Consider the following 19,447-nt stretch of genomic DNA (forward strand, 5'->3'; position numbering starts at 1 on the left):
ATTTAGTGAGATGACGTCGCTACTAGATTACTGACCTAATGATCAAGATACTAGGTAAGATTTTCAGCCAGCAGAAGTGACAATATTGCAGAAGTCTGCTGGGCATGCATCCCACACAGCAAGGCTCTGAACTGAAACAGAAAATTCGGGGAATTGCAGATACCTGGGTATGCTCGTGCACACAGGTAATCCCAGCACTGGGGAGGTGGAGGCAGAAAAGTCAGGAATTCAAGGTCATCCTTGGCTCCACAGGTGAGTTTAATGCCAGCCCAGGCTATGATAAGACTGTCTCAAACGGGATGGCGGCGAATTATGGAAATATAATCAGGTCCTAGAATCAACTTCTCTGATCTCTGAATACAGACTGCAGTGAACAGAATGTCCAGCACTAATTGTGTCTCTTAAGTAAACAATAATGACAAAAAATAGCATTATGGCGTGAGTGACCAAAGGCAAAGAGCCAAAGGCGAGGTTTCTGGGAGAAACTCAGCGTCCAGATGGCTGAAAAGTCATTCAAAACACTTGAGTCTAAACCAAGAGTCAAACTGTGCACAATTTCCTCCAGAAGGTTCAGGACCACTCTCCAGGCTTTGGTGTTACATCTGGCTGTCTTTTAGCTTTGCTGGGTGTTGGAAAGTTCCTAGCAGACCTCTGTCCCTCCCTCCCCATCTCTCTCTACAGAGATAATCTCTCCTTGACCTTGGCAAGTAAGAGGCTACAGGAAGTCACGTGACAGTGCTGAGCTAACAAGCATATTCTCGAATTTCTGTCAGATCTTCTAAATCTCATTGACTGCTGAGAATTCAGCCAGGGGAAATAAGCCCTGCTCCAAGGGAGAGGGCAGAAAACCAGATTCAGTGTTACAAACCCCGGCTGGGGTTTCTGCAAATGTCAACCCTCAGAACCCACTGCCTTATCTCTCTGCAAAGGGACAATTCCACCTTAACTAAATCTGTCCAGCTCCACAGAACCACCGGGCCCCTTTCCAGGTCTTAGCAATTAATCCCTTGCCGGTGGCATGCGATTTGGAGTCAAATCACCCATGTGATCTCCCCGAAGCTTCAAAAGTTCTCGTGATGAGTGGCGGTAGAAAGGCTGGGAACGAAGCTGATGGCCTTAGGAACCAGGCGGGTCACGCCTGCACGGATATTAAAAGGTGAGGACAGTCTACACTGCAGTGGGGGCCACAACCCAGAGGAGCACAGCCGCGGGTTTCCTGTGACTTCAGGCATTTCCTCCATGTCTCAGACTTCCCGTGGAATGAAAGATCAGAATACTTTCCTTTTTCACCCTATGAGCTTCATAAGGAGAAGAAACAGCAGAATGCCTTGGAGCTTCAGGAAGACCAGAGCAGCCATGTATTCTCTAGGCAGGGTATCTGTGTGCCTTCTGGAAATGGGTCTTCTCCGGCCGGGAATTGTTTTAACACTGCTTGTTGAACACTCTCTGGGTACCGTGTTTTATTCCTTTCCAAACACCTCAGAGAGGGTTACTAGGATTTTCTTCATTTTGTGGACAAAGAAACCAAAGCTCACAAAAGTTAGATAACTTACATGATTATTGTCATGTAAGGAAGGCCAGGGCTTAAGTACAAAGAGATCAGTCTGGCTGTCAGTCTGGGTGTTTCCCAGCATGGAGACCTTCTTGCGGCTCCTTAGGATTACTTTACAATTGTTTCTATTAACTGTTAGCCTCTCCATGAGAGGAAGTGAAACATTTGCAGGTACAGGGTACCAAGGCAAACCACAGTGCCAATGATGGTTCTGGAACATGTTATTTTAGGGAGGGCTCTAAAGATCTGGGCTGGATGGGAGGTTGCCTCAGAGTTCCATCTGGGACATTCTCTTCCAGCTGTGAATTACTTGGAGGTGACCATAAGGGCTGCAGGGAGGAGGGGCAGCTCCCTTTCCTTTCTTTGGCGGGTTCCAGCACACCCTGTGTTTAGCTACTAACTGTGCTCTGCTTGGGCAAAGACAGTTTAAATCTTCTTTCGCAAAGGAGCCAGCTGGCCGAGTACACTCCAAGTGATTCTAGCAGTTTGTTCCAAGATGAGTCCAGAGCCTAGCCAGGGCAAGCAAACTGCAGAACCTCAGGCCCAGGAGACGGACCGAAGTCTGCTCCTATGCTTCAAATCCACTCGCTCCCCTGCAGAGCAGGCAAGCTGGTAAGATCTTTCTGGAGGCTAAAATCAGCTTGCTTAGCTATCTTGGGTCTCAGGGCCACAAGTGGTGCAATCTCCACTGCACAGTAGGCTCGCAAGTCTTCATTAGAGATGACTCTCCACCGTTTGCTCTGTGGGAGATAGAGTGAGGACCACTCCCGTGTAGCTCCTCACACTGCGGTGTGAACCAGAAGCGCCCCTTGGATGACCTGGGTTTTGAATTATAACTGGTGTACTGCATACCTCGGTTTGCACTGGGAATGAGTAGACTTTGCCAAGATATTTAAGAGGGAGGGATACTGGCCAAAAGTAATCATTAGTCACAAAAAGGAGGTGATTCAGGGGAGCCATGGAGTTAACATTAAAGATAATTCATTCTATTCTATACCAGAACTACTGCCCTTTTTCTTTTTTTCCTTTCTTTTCCTTCCTTCCTTCCTTCCTTCCTTCCTTCCTTCCTTCCTTCCTTCCTTCCTTCCTTCCTTCTTTTCTTCCCTCCCTCCCTCCCTCCCTCCCTCCCTCCCTCCCTCCCTCCTTCCTTCCTTCCTTTCTTTCTTTTCTGAGACAGGGTCTTCCTCCGCAGCCTAGAAGTCTTCATGTAGCTGAGGCTATCTTGAATCTCTACGGTCTTCACACCGAGTGCTACGATTACAGGCCTGTGCTCCTAGGCTCAGCTACTATACTTTGACTATTCAGGAATTACAGAGTCTTCACATGCTGCAGACACTGGTGTGCAGGGAGAGCCATGTCAGCCCTCATTGTCCTCATTTTGTTATAAAGAAAACGTGGGCACAGACGGCGTAGGTGATTTGTCCAAGGTCACTTAGCTGGGGACACACGTCTTCTGCTTCTGATTCTAACATTGGTCCAGGCTACCAGTGTCTTTGAGTCTTATGTAGCCTCAGCTAGCCTCAAGACCACTGGGTAGCCTCGGCTCCTGATCCTCTTGCTTCAGCTGTGTTAGTGCTGGGATTACAGGAAGGTGCCACCACACCCTAATGTCCATCCCTCTTCACCAGTGGCTTTCTGGTGCGGGACAATGGTCTATATTCTGTCAATTATGTTTTAAATAAATGCTGATTGGCCAGTAGCCAGGCAGGAAGTATAGGCAGGACAACCAGACAGGAAGTAGAGGCAGGTCAATGAGAACAGGAGAATTCTGGGAAGAGGGAAGCTCCCTCTGCAGTCCTGACCAGACACCAAAGAAGCAAGTTGTGAAAAAGGTACTGAGCCATGCGGCTAACACAGCTAAGAATAATGGGCTAATGTAAGTTATAAGAGTTAATAAGAAGCCTGATCTAATGAGCCAATCAGTTTATAATTAATGTAGACCTCTGTGTGATTTCTTTTGGACTTAATAACTGCAGGAACCAGGCAGGACAGAAAACTCAATCAACAGCTCTCGACCTTCCTAATGCAGCCACTGGCCCTGTAATACAGACCCTCATGCTGTGGTGACCCCCAATCATAAAATCATTTTCATTGCTACTTCACAACTGTAATTTTGCGACTGATATGAATCGTAATGTAAATATCTGTGTTTCCAATGGTCTTAGGTGACCCCTGTGAAAGGGTCATTCAACCCCAAAGGGGTCGAGACCCACAGGTTGAGAACAGCTGCTCTTTACCGTTCTTCAGTGACCTGATCATGCTATCTGTCCGTCCTTTGACTTCATAGATTTTGAGAGATTTCCCAAGGCTATAACAGTGAAAGTAGATGATCTTTAGGTTGTCAGTTGAGAGCAGGATTTGAATAACTTTCTTCCTGCATACCCCAAAACAGTTCTAGTGAGGCCAGATGTGCCCAAACTGCTGTGAACAAAGGGTATCACATCCCGAAGTGCTTCACAATCTGACCACAGGGTAACCAGTCGGAGAGACTGTATTTTGAAATTCATTTAGTGGTCAACATGGCCTCATGTTCCAATGTGTCATGTTTTTCTAAAGATGTCATTTAGGGGTTTATAATTCAACCTCTGCCCTGAATCTAAAGGCCAGCAGGATGGGGAGCAGAGAGAGCCAGAGGGCAGCCATACTCCCCTCCTCTTTTACAGCCTCCTTTTTCTTTATTCATTATTAAATTACAACTCTTTCCTTGGTCAATCAACTTGAAGCCACAAAGGCTTATATGAATCAGTTGCCGATCCCCAGGTGGAGTCAAGCTGGATGGAAGGCAGGAAGCAGTCCCGCGGCCTTGCCTTCCAATCAAGCAATTATTTACTGCTAGGCCATCTGTCTTTATTTTGCCAAGCCACTCGATCAGACACAGCAGGATCACCGTGCTCTGAGCGGGTCATAAATCGTGCAGTACTTACACAGGGTGCTCAATTGTGACTCGCACGCACTCTATCGCTTTGTTTACTACCACTGCAATCTGGATACTTCGTTGTAATCGGCAAACTTGCTAAATACCTCTGGGATGGGAAAAACTATGGAACGCCACATTTTTTTGTGTGTGTGTTGTCAGGCAATAAATTAATTTATTTAGAAGACTATTAGTCATCAGTATTGGGCGACTTGCTGTGGTGAGCAAGTTATAACGTTATGAGCATCGATCTTATTTAAACAAAAAGTCATTCTCATATGAATCTGTGGCACAGCGCAGAGACGATTGTCATTAGCTGGCAAATTACCTAGAAAGCTGATCTCTACCCAATGCTTTGTTAACTGTGGTATATGGGCTCTGAATTGCTAATGTTCCCCTTAAATTATAATCCGTGAGGACACTGCAGTGCCCGCGTTGGGATAGCTGTGATGATAATAATTAGCACACTCTATGCAATCCTGAAGATTTATCAGGCTCGTATTAAGCCCTATATTATAATACAATATAATGAACGGCAAGTTTGTTTTCCTTCTAATCCAAAACCTAACCTAAGTCTTGTGCCATAAATTGTTGGCGCTTCATAACAAAGCATGGGGCTGTGGCAACAAGCTAATTTCTGTCATTACATTTTTTTTCACAGGTTCTCTGTGTGTTTGAGTGACTTTGCATTTTTGTTTGCCTAGGTAGTTGGTACTTATAATTATTTTATTAGTATCCAACCATATTTTCCCTTTCTTGGCTAAGAAGCAGAAGAAATATTTCAAACATCAAAGTTGGTCGAAATAGCACTTTTTCTTTGGGAAGCTTAAAGGAGCTGTAGCTTAGTGCCAAGCTTTTTTGAGGCACATTACAGAATCTAGTGGCTCTATTGCTCCACAGAAATCAACAGTTGGTGCGTTTTGGTGCCTGGAGCAGTAAGGAGTAACGGTGATGAGTTTCAGCTGTATCATACACATCAGCTTGAAGAGTCTAATATAATACATAAAGCAAGTGCACAAACTAAATACAAATTATACTTTTTTTTCATTTTCATTTTTAGATAGAAAACTCAACGGCACCAAAGCTGAAAAAAAAAATCAAAATAGATGGGATACAGGATTCAGAGGATCTGAGTTGGATCTGACCAGGAAACCTTCTCCCTAAGAACTAGTTTTCATAGTACTAGAAGGTTCTATGCAAGCTCCCATGGGAGGGAAGCAGTCAATTGTCCTGCCCAGCTGTGATGCCCATGAAGCACAACAATGAGCAGAGTGGTAAGATATCCCTAAAAATGCAACAGTGGCAGTCATATCGTGGATGTAACCAACAGCTGTCTAATCGGACTTCAGACTCTCTCAACAGGAGGGAAATCATGCCTGCTACTGGAAACCTAGCCACTACCCAGGACTAATTAGGTCATAAATCTTAGAGGAGAACCTACTACTGCCACTTTACTAAACCAGCACGATTCTTAACTGATTTGAAGGGCTTATCCTTATGCCCTTAAGTGTGGTCTTCATCCCGCATCAAAGAAACGGCTCTCTATAACAGATGGGAAGAATTACAGAAGTCCACAATGAATGATGATGGGGAGCCCACCCCCAACTGATACATCCACAGCTCAGGGAACATCTTGGAAGAGGGGGCATAATGATCGGAAGAGCCAGAGTACCAGGAAATCTGCTGTTGAAGTGAGTCTCCTAGAAATGACGGGGACGTTTCTCCTTTGACACCTCAACAATAAAGCTACCTAAATAAGACCTGAATGAGGATTCCAACACTATAATTCTAGAGAAATCTCTTTCACTACAATTATCTGTGTCGTGTTAATTTTATTTCATTCACCCTAACTGGGCTTGTCTGCTGTCCCCAACAATGTTGGTTATTCCTATGGTTCCGCTGACACCAGCTACCTGACCCCTTTCTGGCTCCTTCATAGCTTCTTTCGTGGGCAGTGTTTGCATTGTTGCAGTTTCCATTTCCACCTTACCCATGATGATTTCCCACCTTCATTTGCTGGGGATAGCCCTGAAACTACCGCACATTAAAGAGATTTGAGCAAGGGACGTCTGTTTCTCACAGTTCTGGGAGTGAGAATTCCAGTATCAAGGTGTTCACAGAGGTAATTACCCAAGGCCACTTGGCCTAGTTTGCTGGTGGTGCTTCCCACACGGTAAGGCCTAGTTCCGTGCCCTAATCTCTTTCGGTAAGAGCATTAGCAGAGTTGAATTGTGGTCCATCAGTGTGACCCTGTTTTACTTTAATTACATCATTAAAGATGATTTTTGTAGACAGTTCCAATCTGAGGTGCTGAGGTTAGGATTTTGGCATATGAATTTGGTGGTTCCTGAGGCACAGTTTGGTCGGCAACATCTAAGTCTGGATCTCAGATGCAGGTAGATTAAGACTATTGACCACCTACTGAGCATCCCAGCAGGATTTCTCACTGCCTTTGAGCTGAGACACCTCTCCTTAAACCTGAAACCTGTTCTTACACCCCCCATCTCCTTCGTTACTCCAGCGCTCAATCAGCCAAGGCATTTTTCCTTCACAGCTCCCTGTCCCCTGTCTTCCACACTCAATCAGTCTCCAATGCTGCTCTTTATGCCTCCAAAATGTTTCTTCATTCTGCCATTTTCTCTTCATCCCTGAAGGAGATTTCTGAGTTTGGGCTGTGAGCTCCCTTTGCTTCCATTATTGTAGAAATCTTTTTTTTCCAAGTACACATTTTTACAGTCTTTTTCCTTGGTAAAATATTTCAAAGCAAATTAGAATCATCAACTCTCTCTCCTAGAATGTTTGTATGTATCTCTCCACCCTTGAATTCTAAAAATTAACTTCTTAGTCTACAAAATAATGAGTTCCTCTTGACATTTTCATACATATATATTATTGTGTCTGGCTCATGTTTGTCCTCCCCTCCCCCCGACTACCTTCTGCTGTCTGTCCTGCCCCCTCACTAGTCTCCTTTCTCCCTCCAAATGTACCCCATTGTGCTTTCATGTCACATATACGTATATGTATATATACTTAGACCTAGATTTCATGTATGTGAGAAAAAGTGACATCCCTTTTTCCATTCTTGATGTCTTTGAGTCATGCCTCAAATGACTGAAATAGTATGAACGTTATAAGCCAAGTTTGACCATTATACTCTGACTTACATTCTCACTGGTGACAGACTACAGTCCACCCTTTGATTACAGCAGCAGAAACATCGGAAGCCCTCAGCATTGCTTGTCTCCTACTTTTGCCTTAAGTGGTACTGATCTGCTCTGGCTATGCCGTACCCACCCATCCCGGTCCCTCATCTTAACCTTTCTTCATGCTCACCTCCGGGCAAGAGATGTTTGTTCTCAAGTCTCATTATTCTTCTGTCCCAACACTGCTTACTTAACTTCTGCTCATCCACTAAACCTCCATCTTAGTTAGGATTTTTATTGTTGTAAAGAGACGCCATGACCCATGACCTCGGCAACTCTTACAAATGAAAACATTTAATTTTTCACAGTTTCAGGGTTTAGTCCATTATTATCATGACAGAAAACATGGCGGCAAAAAGGCAGACTTGGTACTGAGGAAATGTTGAGCGTTCTATACCTTGCAGGCAACAGAAAGTCAGCCGACAAGTCACACTGAGGGAAGCGTGAGCAAAAGAGATCTCAAAGCCTACCCCTGCAGTGACACACTTCCTCCTACAAGGCCACACCTCCTAATAGTGCTCCTCCCATTGGAGGACCATTTTCTTTCATACCACAACAACCTCAAACCATATTTCTTCCAAGAAGCCTCTTTGGGAATTAGATGCCCCCCTTTTTTTAAACCATAATTTCTCATTCATACATAACGATCACACTAATATCCATCTCCCTTCTACAGTGCCGGTTTCTTAAGTGTAGAAAGCAGGCTTATTAACACTATATTGTCATTAACACCAATACCTTCACCTGCATTCTGCGTGCTCTACGGTAGGTGTCCCAAGCTCTCCCCTTGTCTTACTTAGTATCAGTAGAGGACTCCGTGGAAAAGCTCAGCTGAAGAGAAGGACTTGTGTTTTGTCCTAGTCTTTCAGAAACTCTTCTCCTGTGGCTCTCCTTGCTTCATATACCAAAAGGATACATTTAAATTCTAAGAGTAAAGACCTCTGCCACATTCTCTATAGTGAAGCAATAGTACTGATCTGAACGAGTCTTTCTGTCTGTGTATTACTTAGTGATTCACAGACCTGACACATTCAGATTCATTTCCATGGTGGCTACAAACCAGTCCTTGTCACCTGAAACCAAAATACATAACTCCTCTGTGGGGGAGGTGGGTCTTCATTTTCTGAAACATCCTTCAGAAATTAATTTGGCATTCTACCTTACTGAAGGTGTTCATTTACCTTGATGCTGGCTTTGTGGTATTACAATAAGAAAAATCGTTAGCTACCCTGAGGTAGTCTTTATCTCTGAATACCAGGACAAAGGCTACTTGTGTGAGCCATGGGAAAGCACACGTGAAGTACACACAGCATGGGCTGAGGGAGAAGCATTTGGTCCATGCTGAGCACTGTTCTGACCCCACCACCTAGAAAAATTCACCATCCGTTGAGAGGACAAGGAGAATACTTACCTTGGACCTGGAGAACCGGAGAGATGTCAAACCCTTGACTGATTCTGACGATGACCACACCGATCTCAAAGTCAAAGGCGTCACTGGGAAGGGAAGCAACAGACTAAGTGTTTCCAGCATTTTCTTCTACCTTCACACAGGGTAAATATTAAACTTGTCTCTAGGATTTTGATATCATGAGGCTATTAAAATTCACTTCAGAATACAGCTAAGAGCAGATGTCTTCTTTGGGTTTGTGTTTTCCTTCCTTTGTATCATTAAAAAATAAACTTTGGGTGGAGGTAAATTCACCATGAAGCTGATTTATTTTCATAGTCCCACCAGGTAGCTATTTTGATTAGGATCTCTTACACACTTTAAAATAATTAATCTATTATTGGGTGATCAAAACAATCTGATATATTTAGAACGGAACATTTATAGATGGCAAAATCTTTTGAAATTATCCGCCTTCCCTCCCTGTCACTGGAAGACATCTCCGGGGACACTGGGCACGAGTTCATGTCTAAAATGTGTCTAGCACAGCGGTTAGGAGGCACAGGCAGGTGGGTCTCTGAGTTTGAGGTCAACCTGCTTTTACATAGTGGGACAGGTAGGACTACAGAGTTGGAACCCTGCCAACAAACAAACAAAAAGGTTTCTGGTTTCTCTGAGGAGTTTTGGCTACAGATTCTGCACAGGCTTCAGAGAAATGCTTCTCCCTGGAAATCCTGTGTCCTCGCAGACGGCTCTGATGTCTTCTCGGCCCCTAACCTAAGGAAGTTAAAGGATGCAGACGAGAAGGAAAAGTGGTTGGTTTATCTCAGCTACTGTAGTACACGTTATAGATCTGGAAGCAAGCCTATTATTTGTGTTAACTAAATGTTCCTCACTCTGGAAGTTCCCTTATTGGCTCACCTGCAGAACTGAGACCCAGAATCCCTTACAGTCAGGCCTTCCTCGGCAGCATCACTGTAGTCTGTGATTGATTGGTCAGGCCCCCTCTGCAGTATCACTGTGGTCTGTGATTGATTGCTCAGGTCTCCCTCTACAGTATCACTGATGTAGTCAGTGATGGTCATCTTAAGCAACAAACTTTCAATAAGAAGTCGACCTGAACTTTCAGGGAACGATAGGAAGAAGTTCCACTCAAAGTTCAAACGTAAATTATCTTCACTTCACAAAATAGGTGTGTTCTAACACAGAACTCTACATAAGCAAACCTTGTTTCTATTTAAGCTTGATAATGAAAAACTAGATAATTAGTTGCACAAAGAGGATGCTGATTCTTTTATAGGCAGATGGATGGGCTTTAAAGGGTATCTTAATTCCTAAAACCAATGAATGCTTTTCCTCACAAGACAAAAGGGGCTATGATTAGGTCAAGACTTTGAGGAGGGGAGAGCATCTTACAGCATCTGCCTGGGCCAGATGTAGTGATAAGGGTGCTTGAAAATGAGGTTGAGAGACAGAAGAGGTCTGTGCACTGTGACTGTGGCTGGACTGGAGATGGAAAAAGAGGGCCACCAGCCGCATCCACTTGTGGGCAGCTTCTAGGAGCTGGAAAGGCAAGGAAGGACTTTATACCAGGGCCTCCTATGGACAATCTAGCCTGGTCTACTTTGATTTGGGCACAATAAGAGATGTGTTAGATGTCTAACTCATCAAACTATAAGGTGTTAAAAAAAACTAAATGAAATCAATCATACTTGTGATACAGACATGTCAAACCTTTTGTTCAAAGGAGAATAGTAAGACGCTACACGATTGTAACCGTAGCCTCGTACTAACAGTATGTGGCTACCTTCCACCTGCTTGCTCTTTGGAGGTGGAATCATTCAATCTTATATTAATGCAAATTTGAATCACGTTAGTTAGCATTGAATTTTACTACCAAGAAGACCAGTTGCTAATGTGTTGTAAAAGCTAGAGGCTTCCTCAGTCTGATGTTACTAGGCCCTGTCATTTTGATCCTTGGAATTGAGTGTTTGGGATGATGGCGAGGCTGACCACAGGAATGCTACATCAAACACTAGACTGTGGGGATGTTCACAGTTCTTCTATCTTCTAGGTCATATAAGATAGATATGTAAGGTTATATCTTGTCTGCATTTGCATTTCCTTCTCCACCCTGTTTGTTGGCATAACAGCCAATCCAGGATCCCAAATGTTTTCAAAGAAAATTTCCTTCCCCTCTACCTTTCCTTTGCCTTCAATCTAGTAAATAGACTTTTAGGCTTAAACATTCCTTATTTGATGTTATTCCTTAAACATTATATACCTGGGTGACCGGTATACCTTAAACATTTGCCTTTTCTTGACTCCAATATCACCCCACCCCACCTCCACGGATATTTCAACTCCTTCCACTTCTTATTGGTTGTGTGGAGTTTTATTTTCCCACGTTGGTAAAGACTTTACAGGAGCAGGAGAATACGTTCTTCTCCAGCAGGTGAATTTGACACAGAGAGCTCTGTGTGTTCAGGTTGCCCGCTGCCCTGGTCGGTGCATCATCCACAGGGGCCCGTCCTGGAAGCCATCACTTACTGTAGGATTCCCACGTAGTTCTCAATCTCTGACAAGGGAGCTTTCCTCCAGTTTTTTTTATATCCAATCACTAGAGTGTTTGGCTTCATTCTCCCCAAGCCTGAGGCCTAAACAGAGGGCATAAACACATGAGCAATCCTTCCGGTGCCAGTGAAATACTACCGCAAATGAAAAACGATGTCAAAGAGCACCGGAGTAATGTTCTGAAGATTAGATTACATCTTAATGTATGTCCTTCATGCCCGTACCCAAGCATAAAATAGGAAGATCAGTTCTAAATCATCTCAGCCATAAATGGGTTTTAGATGACAGGAATGTAGCTTTGCTAAATTAGCAGTCATTTGCATTACTTCTGACACACTCATTAAAATGGTTCAATAATTTAAAATCAAGTAAGGGCTGGCTTAACTGTCGATGTGCATGTTATAACTTAGAGGTTCAGAACTCATTTCCAACAGTGATGTCCAAAATGTCATCAACAATAAAATCCATGTTTTGGAGATCTCTGTATACAAGGACCGTTGAAAGCTTCCTTCTATTATTTACCAAAGAACGACTGAACTGTGCTTCCCAAATAGACTGCTCTTGCGTGATAGTGTCCTTAGGTATTACATTTCATATCAAAAGTTTCAGTCAATTTTAAATGGTAGACTATGGCTTTCAGCTAATCCGATTTAATGTGGTCATATTATCAAGTCTGTATTAATTACAAAGTGATGTCTGAGGTACTTGTGATAGGAGCTTGGAATCACGTGGAGGAGACAAGCTATACATAAGCAGTTGTAACCCAAGAATAAACGCAACAGAGAAAGCCCAGGGACACTCGTGCTCCAGCTGATGGCTCACAGCTTCATGGGGATGTGACATTCGTTCTGAATCTTCAAGTTTAATTGGACATGGACAAGTAGAGATAAGGAGAGCTGCTAATGAAGGAAGGTCACCTGGGTCCTGAAGATACTAAAGAAGCGTCCAGCTCCCGCCATGCTAGAGGACACAATCCCGAGTAGGACATAGGCACAACTGGCATGAACTTGGCCTTCCACACACTTGGTGCATGCTTCATGTGAGGCCACATGTTTAATTCTTTTTTTTACATTTATTTGAATGTTTCTTTCTCTGTCTTTTTACATTTTTATTGATATTTATTGAGCTCTACATTTTTCTCTGCTCCCCTCCCTGCCTCCCCCTCCCCCCTCAATCCTCCCTTAAGGTCCCCATGCTCCCAATTTACTCAGGAGATCTTGTCTTTTTCTACTTTCTACTTCCCATGTAGATTAGATCTATGTGAGTCTCTCTTAGTGTCCGCATTGTTGTCTAAGTTCTCTGGGATTGTGGATTGTAGGATGGCTTTCTTTGCTTTAGGTTTAAAAACCACCTATGAGTGAGTACATGTGATGATTGTCTTTCTGTGTCTGGGTTACCTCACTCAAAATAATATTTTCTAGCTCCATCCATTTTCCTGCAAAATTCAAGCTGTCATTTTTTCTGCTGTGTAGTACTCCATTGTTTCTTTACTTTCATTTTTTCAAGATTCTTTTCCTATTAAAAAAAAACTTTGACAATTTTATTCATGTCTATGTTGAATCCTGGGCTTTTTCATGCCCCTTCAGGCCCTCTCTACTCCTTGCCTTTTGCCGAAGCCCTTCTCCCTAACAAGTCGACACCTGTTTCGACGGCCATTTTTTTAAAGATTTATTTACTTATTATCTATACAGTGTTTTGCCTGTATGTATACCTGCACATCAGAAAATGGCACTAGATCTCATTACTGATGGTTGTGAGCCGCCATGTAGTTGCTGGGAATTGAACTCGGTACCTTTGGAAGAGCAGGCAGGGCTCATCTCTTTAGCCTCGATGGCCATCTTCTTAGTCCACGGAGTTTAACTGTGGTCAGTTGCTTGGCCAAAAATATTTGTGAGGCTATTAACTGGTACACACTCAACTTATCGGTGAATATACAGCGGAAGAAAATAACTTTATTCCCCCAGCATCCACAAATTGCCCATAGCCCTTCTGTAATGGGTGAGGCCTCTGGAATCCCCCATGCATGATAAAATTGTTCTTAGTCCAATACTATGTAGGTCTTGTGCAGGTAACCACAGCTGCGGTGAGTCATGGCTGTGATGCCCACGTCATGTCTGGAAGATGCTATTTTGTAGCAGCCCCAGCCCCTGACTCTTACATTCTTTGTCTCCCTCTACTGTGACATCCCCAAGGCTTTGGAGAGGATGATGCTGCTAAACCCTTCAGGGCTCAGTACACCATAATCATTTACTTTTCATACATTGACTAGTTGTGAGTCTTTCAATATTAAGTAACACCTACTGCAAAAGAAGCTTCTCTGATGAAGGCTGGAATCAGCACTAATCTGTGGCCATAAGCATCGTGTCTATTTAGTAAAACAAGAAGAGCGGTCTCTCCTCTGGGGTCCGTGACCTCTCTACTCACAGGTTCTTGACCAGGTTTCTATGAAAAGAGTTCCCTAGTGTGGAGGAGGCCTCAAATCCAAACAAAAGTCGCTGGTTATCTCTATAACGGTCATGCCACTGTTACACAAGTGGGGGTATCTTGCCAGACAGGTTACTTTTGTAGAATGCCTGGACAGAGGCTGTGACTGCAAAGGCTGATCAGCTGATCCAAGGATGTGGCGAGACTGGGATGCTGCAAGTTCAGAGCCAAGAACTACCTATTGTCTCCCTCTGTGGGCCAGTTAACATTTTTGCAGTCACTAGGCTAATATTTTGAAATACACAAATGCTATATTCAGAGAGTCTTTTGGATTGTTTTAAATTTCTTTTCATACTTTAAATTACAGAGATGAGAACTGGGGAATAAGTTTCTGTATTCATTACAGAAGTAGAAGAGGGAAGGGCAAAGGAAAGAACGAGGAAGAGAGAAAACTGCAGACTCCAGCATGCAGCCATAGAGATGATCACATTTATTTAATGTTCTGGAAATAATTCCCAAGGCTGGGGAGGTTTTCTGCCCTGATCCACATGCATTTATTAGTGGAGTCTCACAGCTGCCCACCCGTCATTTGCAAAAGAAAAAAATAGAAAAGATGTCTGACCGGACCGCGGCTACCTGCTGTACGAGACGCAGAGTTTGAAGTTTTAATAGGGTCCTGAATGTCCTCAACCACCAGAACAAATTTGCATTTCAATGAGTGTGGGGACAGAACGGTGCTGGTAGCCAAAGGCAAACTCATTTTCTGTTTCCAGTCAATCATTTCTAGTTCACTGTAACAGAACTTCGGCTTGTGCCTGTCACAAAGAATTTGAAATGTGTTCCCTGATCATCGGTCTCGATCTCTGATGCTTCCTTGGTGAGTGGCTCAACTAAGGCTAGCCATTGGTCTGAGGTGCTTTATCCACCAGGACGCTGTCTTTGTGCTCACTCCCTCAGTGCCTGCCTTACCTGAAGGAGACTCCGGACACCGTCTCTGAAATAGTCTGCTGCCACTGCCGCGTAAAACGCCTTGATTTTGTTCTTTATGAGCCAGGCCTGTTTTTTAGCCATGCCGCTGTTCATCTCCTTAACACACAGCTTGCGAGGGCCCTGGATGATGCAATGAAATATTAGTTAGAAGTCCGCCTATTATACGTCACACTACTGTTGTTTTCCAAGTGACCAAACCAGCCAGTCAAGCCCCATTGAGTGAAGAGACAGGATTGAGGGAAAGGTACCCCCTTAAATGGGAACCTTGTTTTTGGAGAGGACCTGTGCTGCTCATTTTGAAATATAACTCATTTTCAACCCCAAATCCAGGCTTCATAACACTGACTTAAACAATTGCCTTCTCCAGAATGGAAACAAAAGCCAAGGGTGTGGTGGCACATAGGGAAAACACTCAGAACGTGACTGAAGAGGCTCATGATGAATCCACAATCAATCTGTGATTCTACAGTGAGAGCCACATTTATGAACCTCAGAGAAATCTCAGTTAGATCCTGATTTCAAGAACCAGACAGAGCTCTTGGGAGCCGTGCATGATGAACTGCAAGTTCTGCCACAAGTCACACATCCCGACAGTTCTATTGGTGCCTAAGCACTGCCTGTAGGTGTGGTAAGAATCCCTTCATTCAGAATGAAAGTAGATCCATATCTATCAGCATGCACAAAACTCAAGTCCAAATGGATTAAAGACATCAACATTAATCTGACCACTTTGAACCTGATAGAAGAGAAAATGGGAAGTAGTCTACAAGACATAGGCACAGGAGGCCTCTTTCTAAGTAGAACCCCAGTAGCACAGACAATAAGAGAATCAATGAATAAATGGGACCTCCTGAAACTGAGAAGCTTCTGTAAAGCAAAGGACACTGTCAGTGAGACAAAAAGGCTACCTTCTGACTGGGAGAAGATCTTCACCAATCCCTCATCAGACAAAGGTCTGATCTCCAAAATATACAAAGAACTCAAGGAACTAGACATTAAAACTCTAATTAACCCAATTAAAAAATGGGGTACTGAACTGAACAGAGAATTCACAACAGATGAACTTCGAATGGCCAAAAGTCACTTAAGGTCATGCTCAACCTCCTTAGTGATCAGGGAAATGCAAATCAAAACAACTTTGAGATACTATCTTACACCTGTCAGAATAGCTAAACTCAAAAACACCAGTGATAGCCTATGCTGGAGAGGATATGGAATGAGGGGAACACTCATCCATTGTTGGTGGGAATGCAAACTTGTGCAGCCACTGTGGAAATCAGTGTGGCGGTTTCTCAGGAAACTGGGAGTCAACCTCCCTCAGGACCCAGCAATTCCTCTCTTGGGAATATACCCTAGAGATTCCCGAACATACTACAAAAGCATTTGTTCAACTATGTTCATAGCAGCACTATTTGTAATAGCCAGAACCTGAAAACAACCTAGGTGCCCCTCAATAGAAGAATGGTTAAAGAAGGTGTGGAACATATACACATTAGAGTTTTATTCAGCAGTAAAAAACAATGACATCTTGAATTTTGCATGCAAATGGATGGAAATAGAAAACGCTTTACTGAGTGAAGTCACCCAGACCCTAAAAGAGGAATATGGTATGTACTCACTCATAAGTGGATTCTAGCCATAATTAAAGGTCTTTGAGCCTATAATTAGTGATCCTAGAGAAGCTAAATAAGAAGGTAAACCTGAAGAAAATCATATAGTTATCCTCCTGGATATTGGAAGTAGACAAAATTGCCAGGCAAACTTGGGGGCATGGGGGGTGGGGGGTGGAAGTAAGGGCAGATGGTTAGAGAGAAGGGAGAGGGGGATGATTGGGGATGGCTTGGGGGAATGGGATTGGGGGGGGGGAGGAAGGATGGATATGGGAGCAGGGAGGTATATATCTCAACTAAGGGAGCCATTTCAGGGTTTGCAAGAGATTTGATTCTGGAGGGGTTCCCAGGCCCAAGGAGAGGGCTCCAGATTGTTCCCTGGACAGCAGAGGAGAGGGTGCCTGAACTGGCTTTGGCCCATAACCATACTGATGAATATTTTGCATATCACCATAGAACCTTCACCTTGCAATGGATGGAGATAGAGACAGAGACACATATTGGAACACTGGACTTAACTCCCTAGGTCCAAATGAGAAGAAGAAGGAGGGAGAACGTGAGCAAGGAAGGCAGGATCAGAGGGAACCTTCATCCGACAATGGATGGAGATAGAGACGGAGACCCACATCAGAGCACTGGACTGAGCCCCCAAGGTCCAAATGAAGAGCAGAAGGAGGAAGAACATGAAAAAGGAAGTCAGGACCGCGGGCGTTCACCCACTGATACAAGGGGACTGATCTAATGAGAGCTCACCAAGGCTAGCTGGACTGGGACTGAACGAGCATGTGATCAAACTGGATTCTCTGAATGTGGCTGACATGGGGGCTGACTGAAAAGCCATTGACAATGGCACTGGGTCTTGTTTCGTCTGCATGTACTGGCTTTTTGGGATCCTAGTCTGTTTGGATGCTCACCTGGAGGGAGAGGGGAGGAACTTGAACTTCCCACAGGGCAGGAAACCCTGGCTGCTCTTAGGACTGGAGAGGGAGGAGGAGAGGGAGTGGGGGGAATGGGAGGGTTTTGGGAGGAGGGGAGGAAGTGGAAATTTTTATAAATAAATAAATAAATAAATAAATAAATAAGAATCCCTTCATTCTATTCTTTCCCTGTATCAATACACTTATAATTGGGCAAGTTAATGCTTCCTTTTCATCCATTAAGTTTGGTGGGGATGAAAGGCCATGTGTCTATGACATGAGAGAAGTGAGACAGGCTAAGGGAAGCGAAGGCAGGCATGGTGGTGGTAAAGCATCTTATAAGCGCAAGGTTTAATTCTGGAAACCAATGTTCAACTAACAGGTCCTCTTCCTTAAAGGTCCACGTTCCTCCCCTTCTTCTCATGACTTAATGCAGTCCCAGAGGTATTTCTGTTTGTCACCGATGCGTCTGGCCGGACAGACATGAGCCACCTACTTTCTCCAGTCTAAAGAGGTATTTGTATTGTGTTTGGACGTCTTTGATTTGGAGTCCCTTGAAATCTTTTTTTATATATTATTTTTTTAGAATTTTTTAAAATACTTTTTTAATGTACCTGGAGGGACAGCCGGGGGTGCTGGGAACCGAACTCTTATATTTTTGGCTGTGAGTCTAGCCTTTAATGGCTGAGCCATCCCTCTGGGCCAGAGTTCCTTGAAATCTTGACCCCATGTAGTGGGCTGTCCCTAGAGGGTGTGGAGTAGGGTGTAAACATCCACATTTCTAATAAGCTTCCAGACGATTCAGATGCTCCTGGTTCCCCGGACTGCACTTAGAATGACGGTCTCAGGGGTCTTTGGTGGGAAACAAAGGACTTCGGGATACAAGAAAATAAGGTTCAAGTTTTGGAGTCAGACAGACCGTTTCTAGCCAGCACTTGGCTACTTTGGAGGTCATGGGTTATCGCTGAGATTTGAAATCTTATTCTGGCCGTGGGAATAAACGCCCTTTTCCTGCATGGCTGAGTAGTAACAGTAAGTAAGGCATCTTGTGCTAAGCTTAGAAAGCACTAGGTGCCTACCTGCAGGTGACTTCTGCCATTGCAAGTGGATGTTCATAATTTCACTAACATCCCAGGCCTAATTCTGTATTGTATCTGCTCTGCCACACCTTTGGAATGTCACTGAGCTGGGAGTCAGGGTGCTGGGTTTAAATGTGGCTCTGAACTGACTCAGTGGCACAAATGGTGTCTTTCTTGAAAGCAAATATACTTATACACATAAGGCAATTTCTGGGTCACCACTGCCCAATATAACAGCTCTTGTTCACATGTTGTCCCTGAACATAAGACGTATCCTAGAGGTCTTAGTACACAAATATATGTAACACAAACCTCATTAGCATTTGTGCTGATTGCATGTTGAAATAACATTTTGGACATATTTGAGTTAAACAAAAGAAATTATTGAAAATAACTTGATCTATCTTTTGTCTTTTTACTTGACAACTAGAAGATTTTGAATTATACATACAGTACATATTATATTTCTGTCATATAGCACTTAATTGAGCTTCGGGAACACTTCCATTTTAATATTTTGTTTAAATTGAATCAATTGTTCTTTATGTAGTTAGTTGTTTGCCAGTATATGTTCTAGAAGTTACCAAAATTCCCCCCAAAATTGATTCACTTATATTAGTCAAAAAGCAAGAGCTTTCAATGAAGATAAAAAAGGTGGAAGCATCAGGAGGACAGCTATTGAGCCTGAAGTCCTGGGCGTAAGAAAGATACGATAATGCGGGGGAAGTTTCACTCAGGGCTCCAGAGGTCAGTGCCTTTTAAACTCCTAGCCCTTCTGTGGGCATTCCAGGCTTCAC

General features: G+C 43.6%; 1 protein-coding gene across 6 annotated transcripts in view; it reads right to left on the reverse strand.

The window, feature by feature from the left end:
* Nucleotides 1-19,447, reverse strand: part of Slc12a1 (solute carrier family 12 member 1) — an 84,638-nt gene that overhangs the window by 17,193 nt on the left and 47,998 nt on the right. For all 6 annotated transcript variants that reach the window (XM_087911247.1, XM_087911246.1, XM_087911244.1 and 3 more), the window contains 3 exons: nucleotides 15,024-15,164; nucleotides 11,607-11,713; nucleotides 9,081-9,163 (listed from right to left, as the gene is read on the reverse strand). In XM_087911247.1, the coding sequence (XP_087767373.1) occupies nucleotides 9,081-9,163; nucleotides 11,607-11,713; nucleotides 15,024-15,164 (331 nt within the window). The remainder of the gene's footprint in view (nucleotides 1-9,080; nucleotides 9,164-11,606; nucleotides 11,714-15,023; nucleotides 15,165-19,447) is intronic.

Source organism: Myodes glareolus, chromosome 10, assembly GCF_982192425.1.
Source record: "Myodes glareolus chromosome 10, mMyoGla1.1, whole genome shotgun sequence".
In the NCBI taxonomy this organism is placed as follows: domain Eukaryota; kingdom Metazoa; phylum Chordata; class Mammalia; order Rodentia; family Cricetidae; genus Myodes; species Myodes glareolus.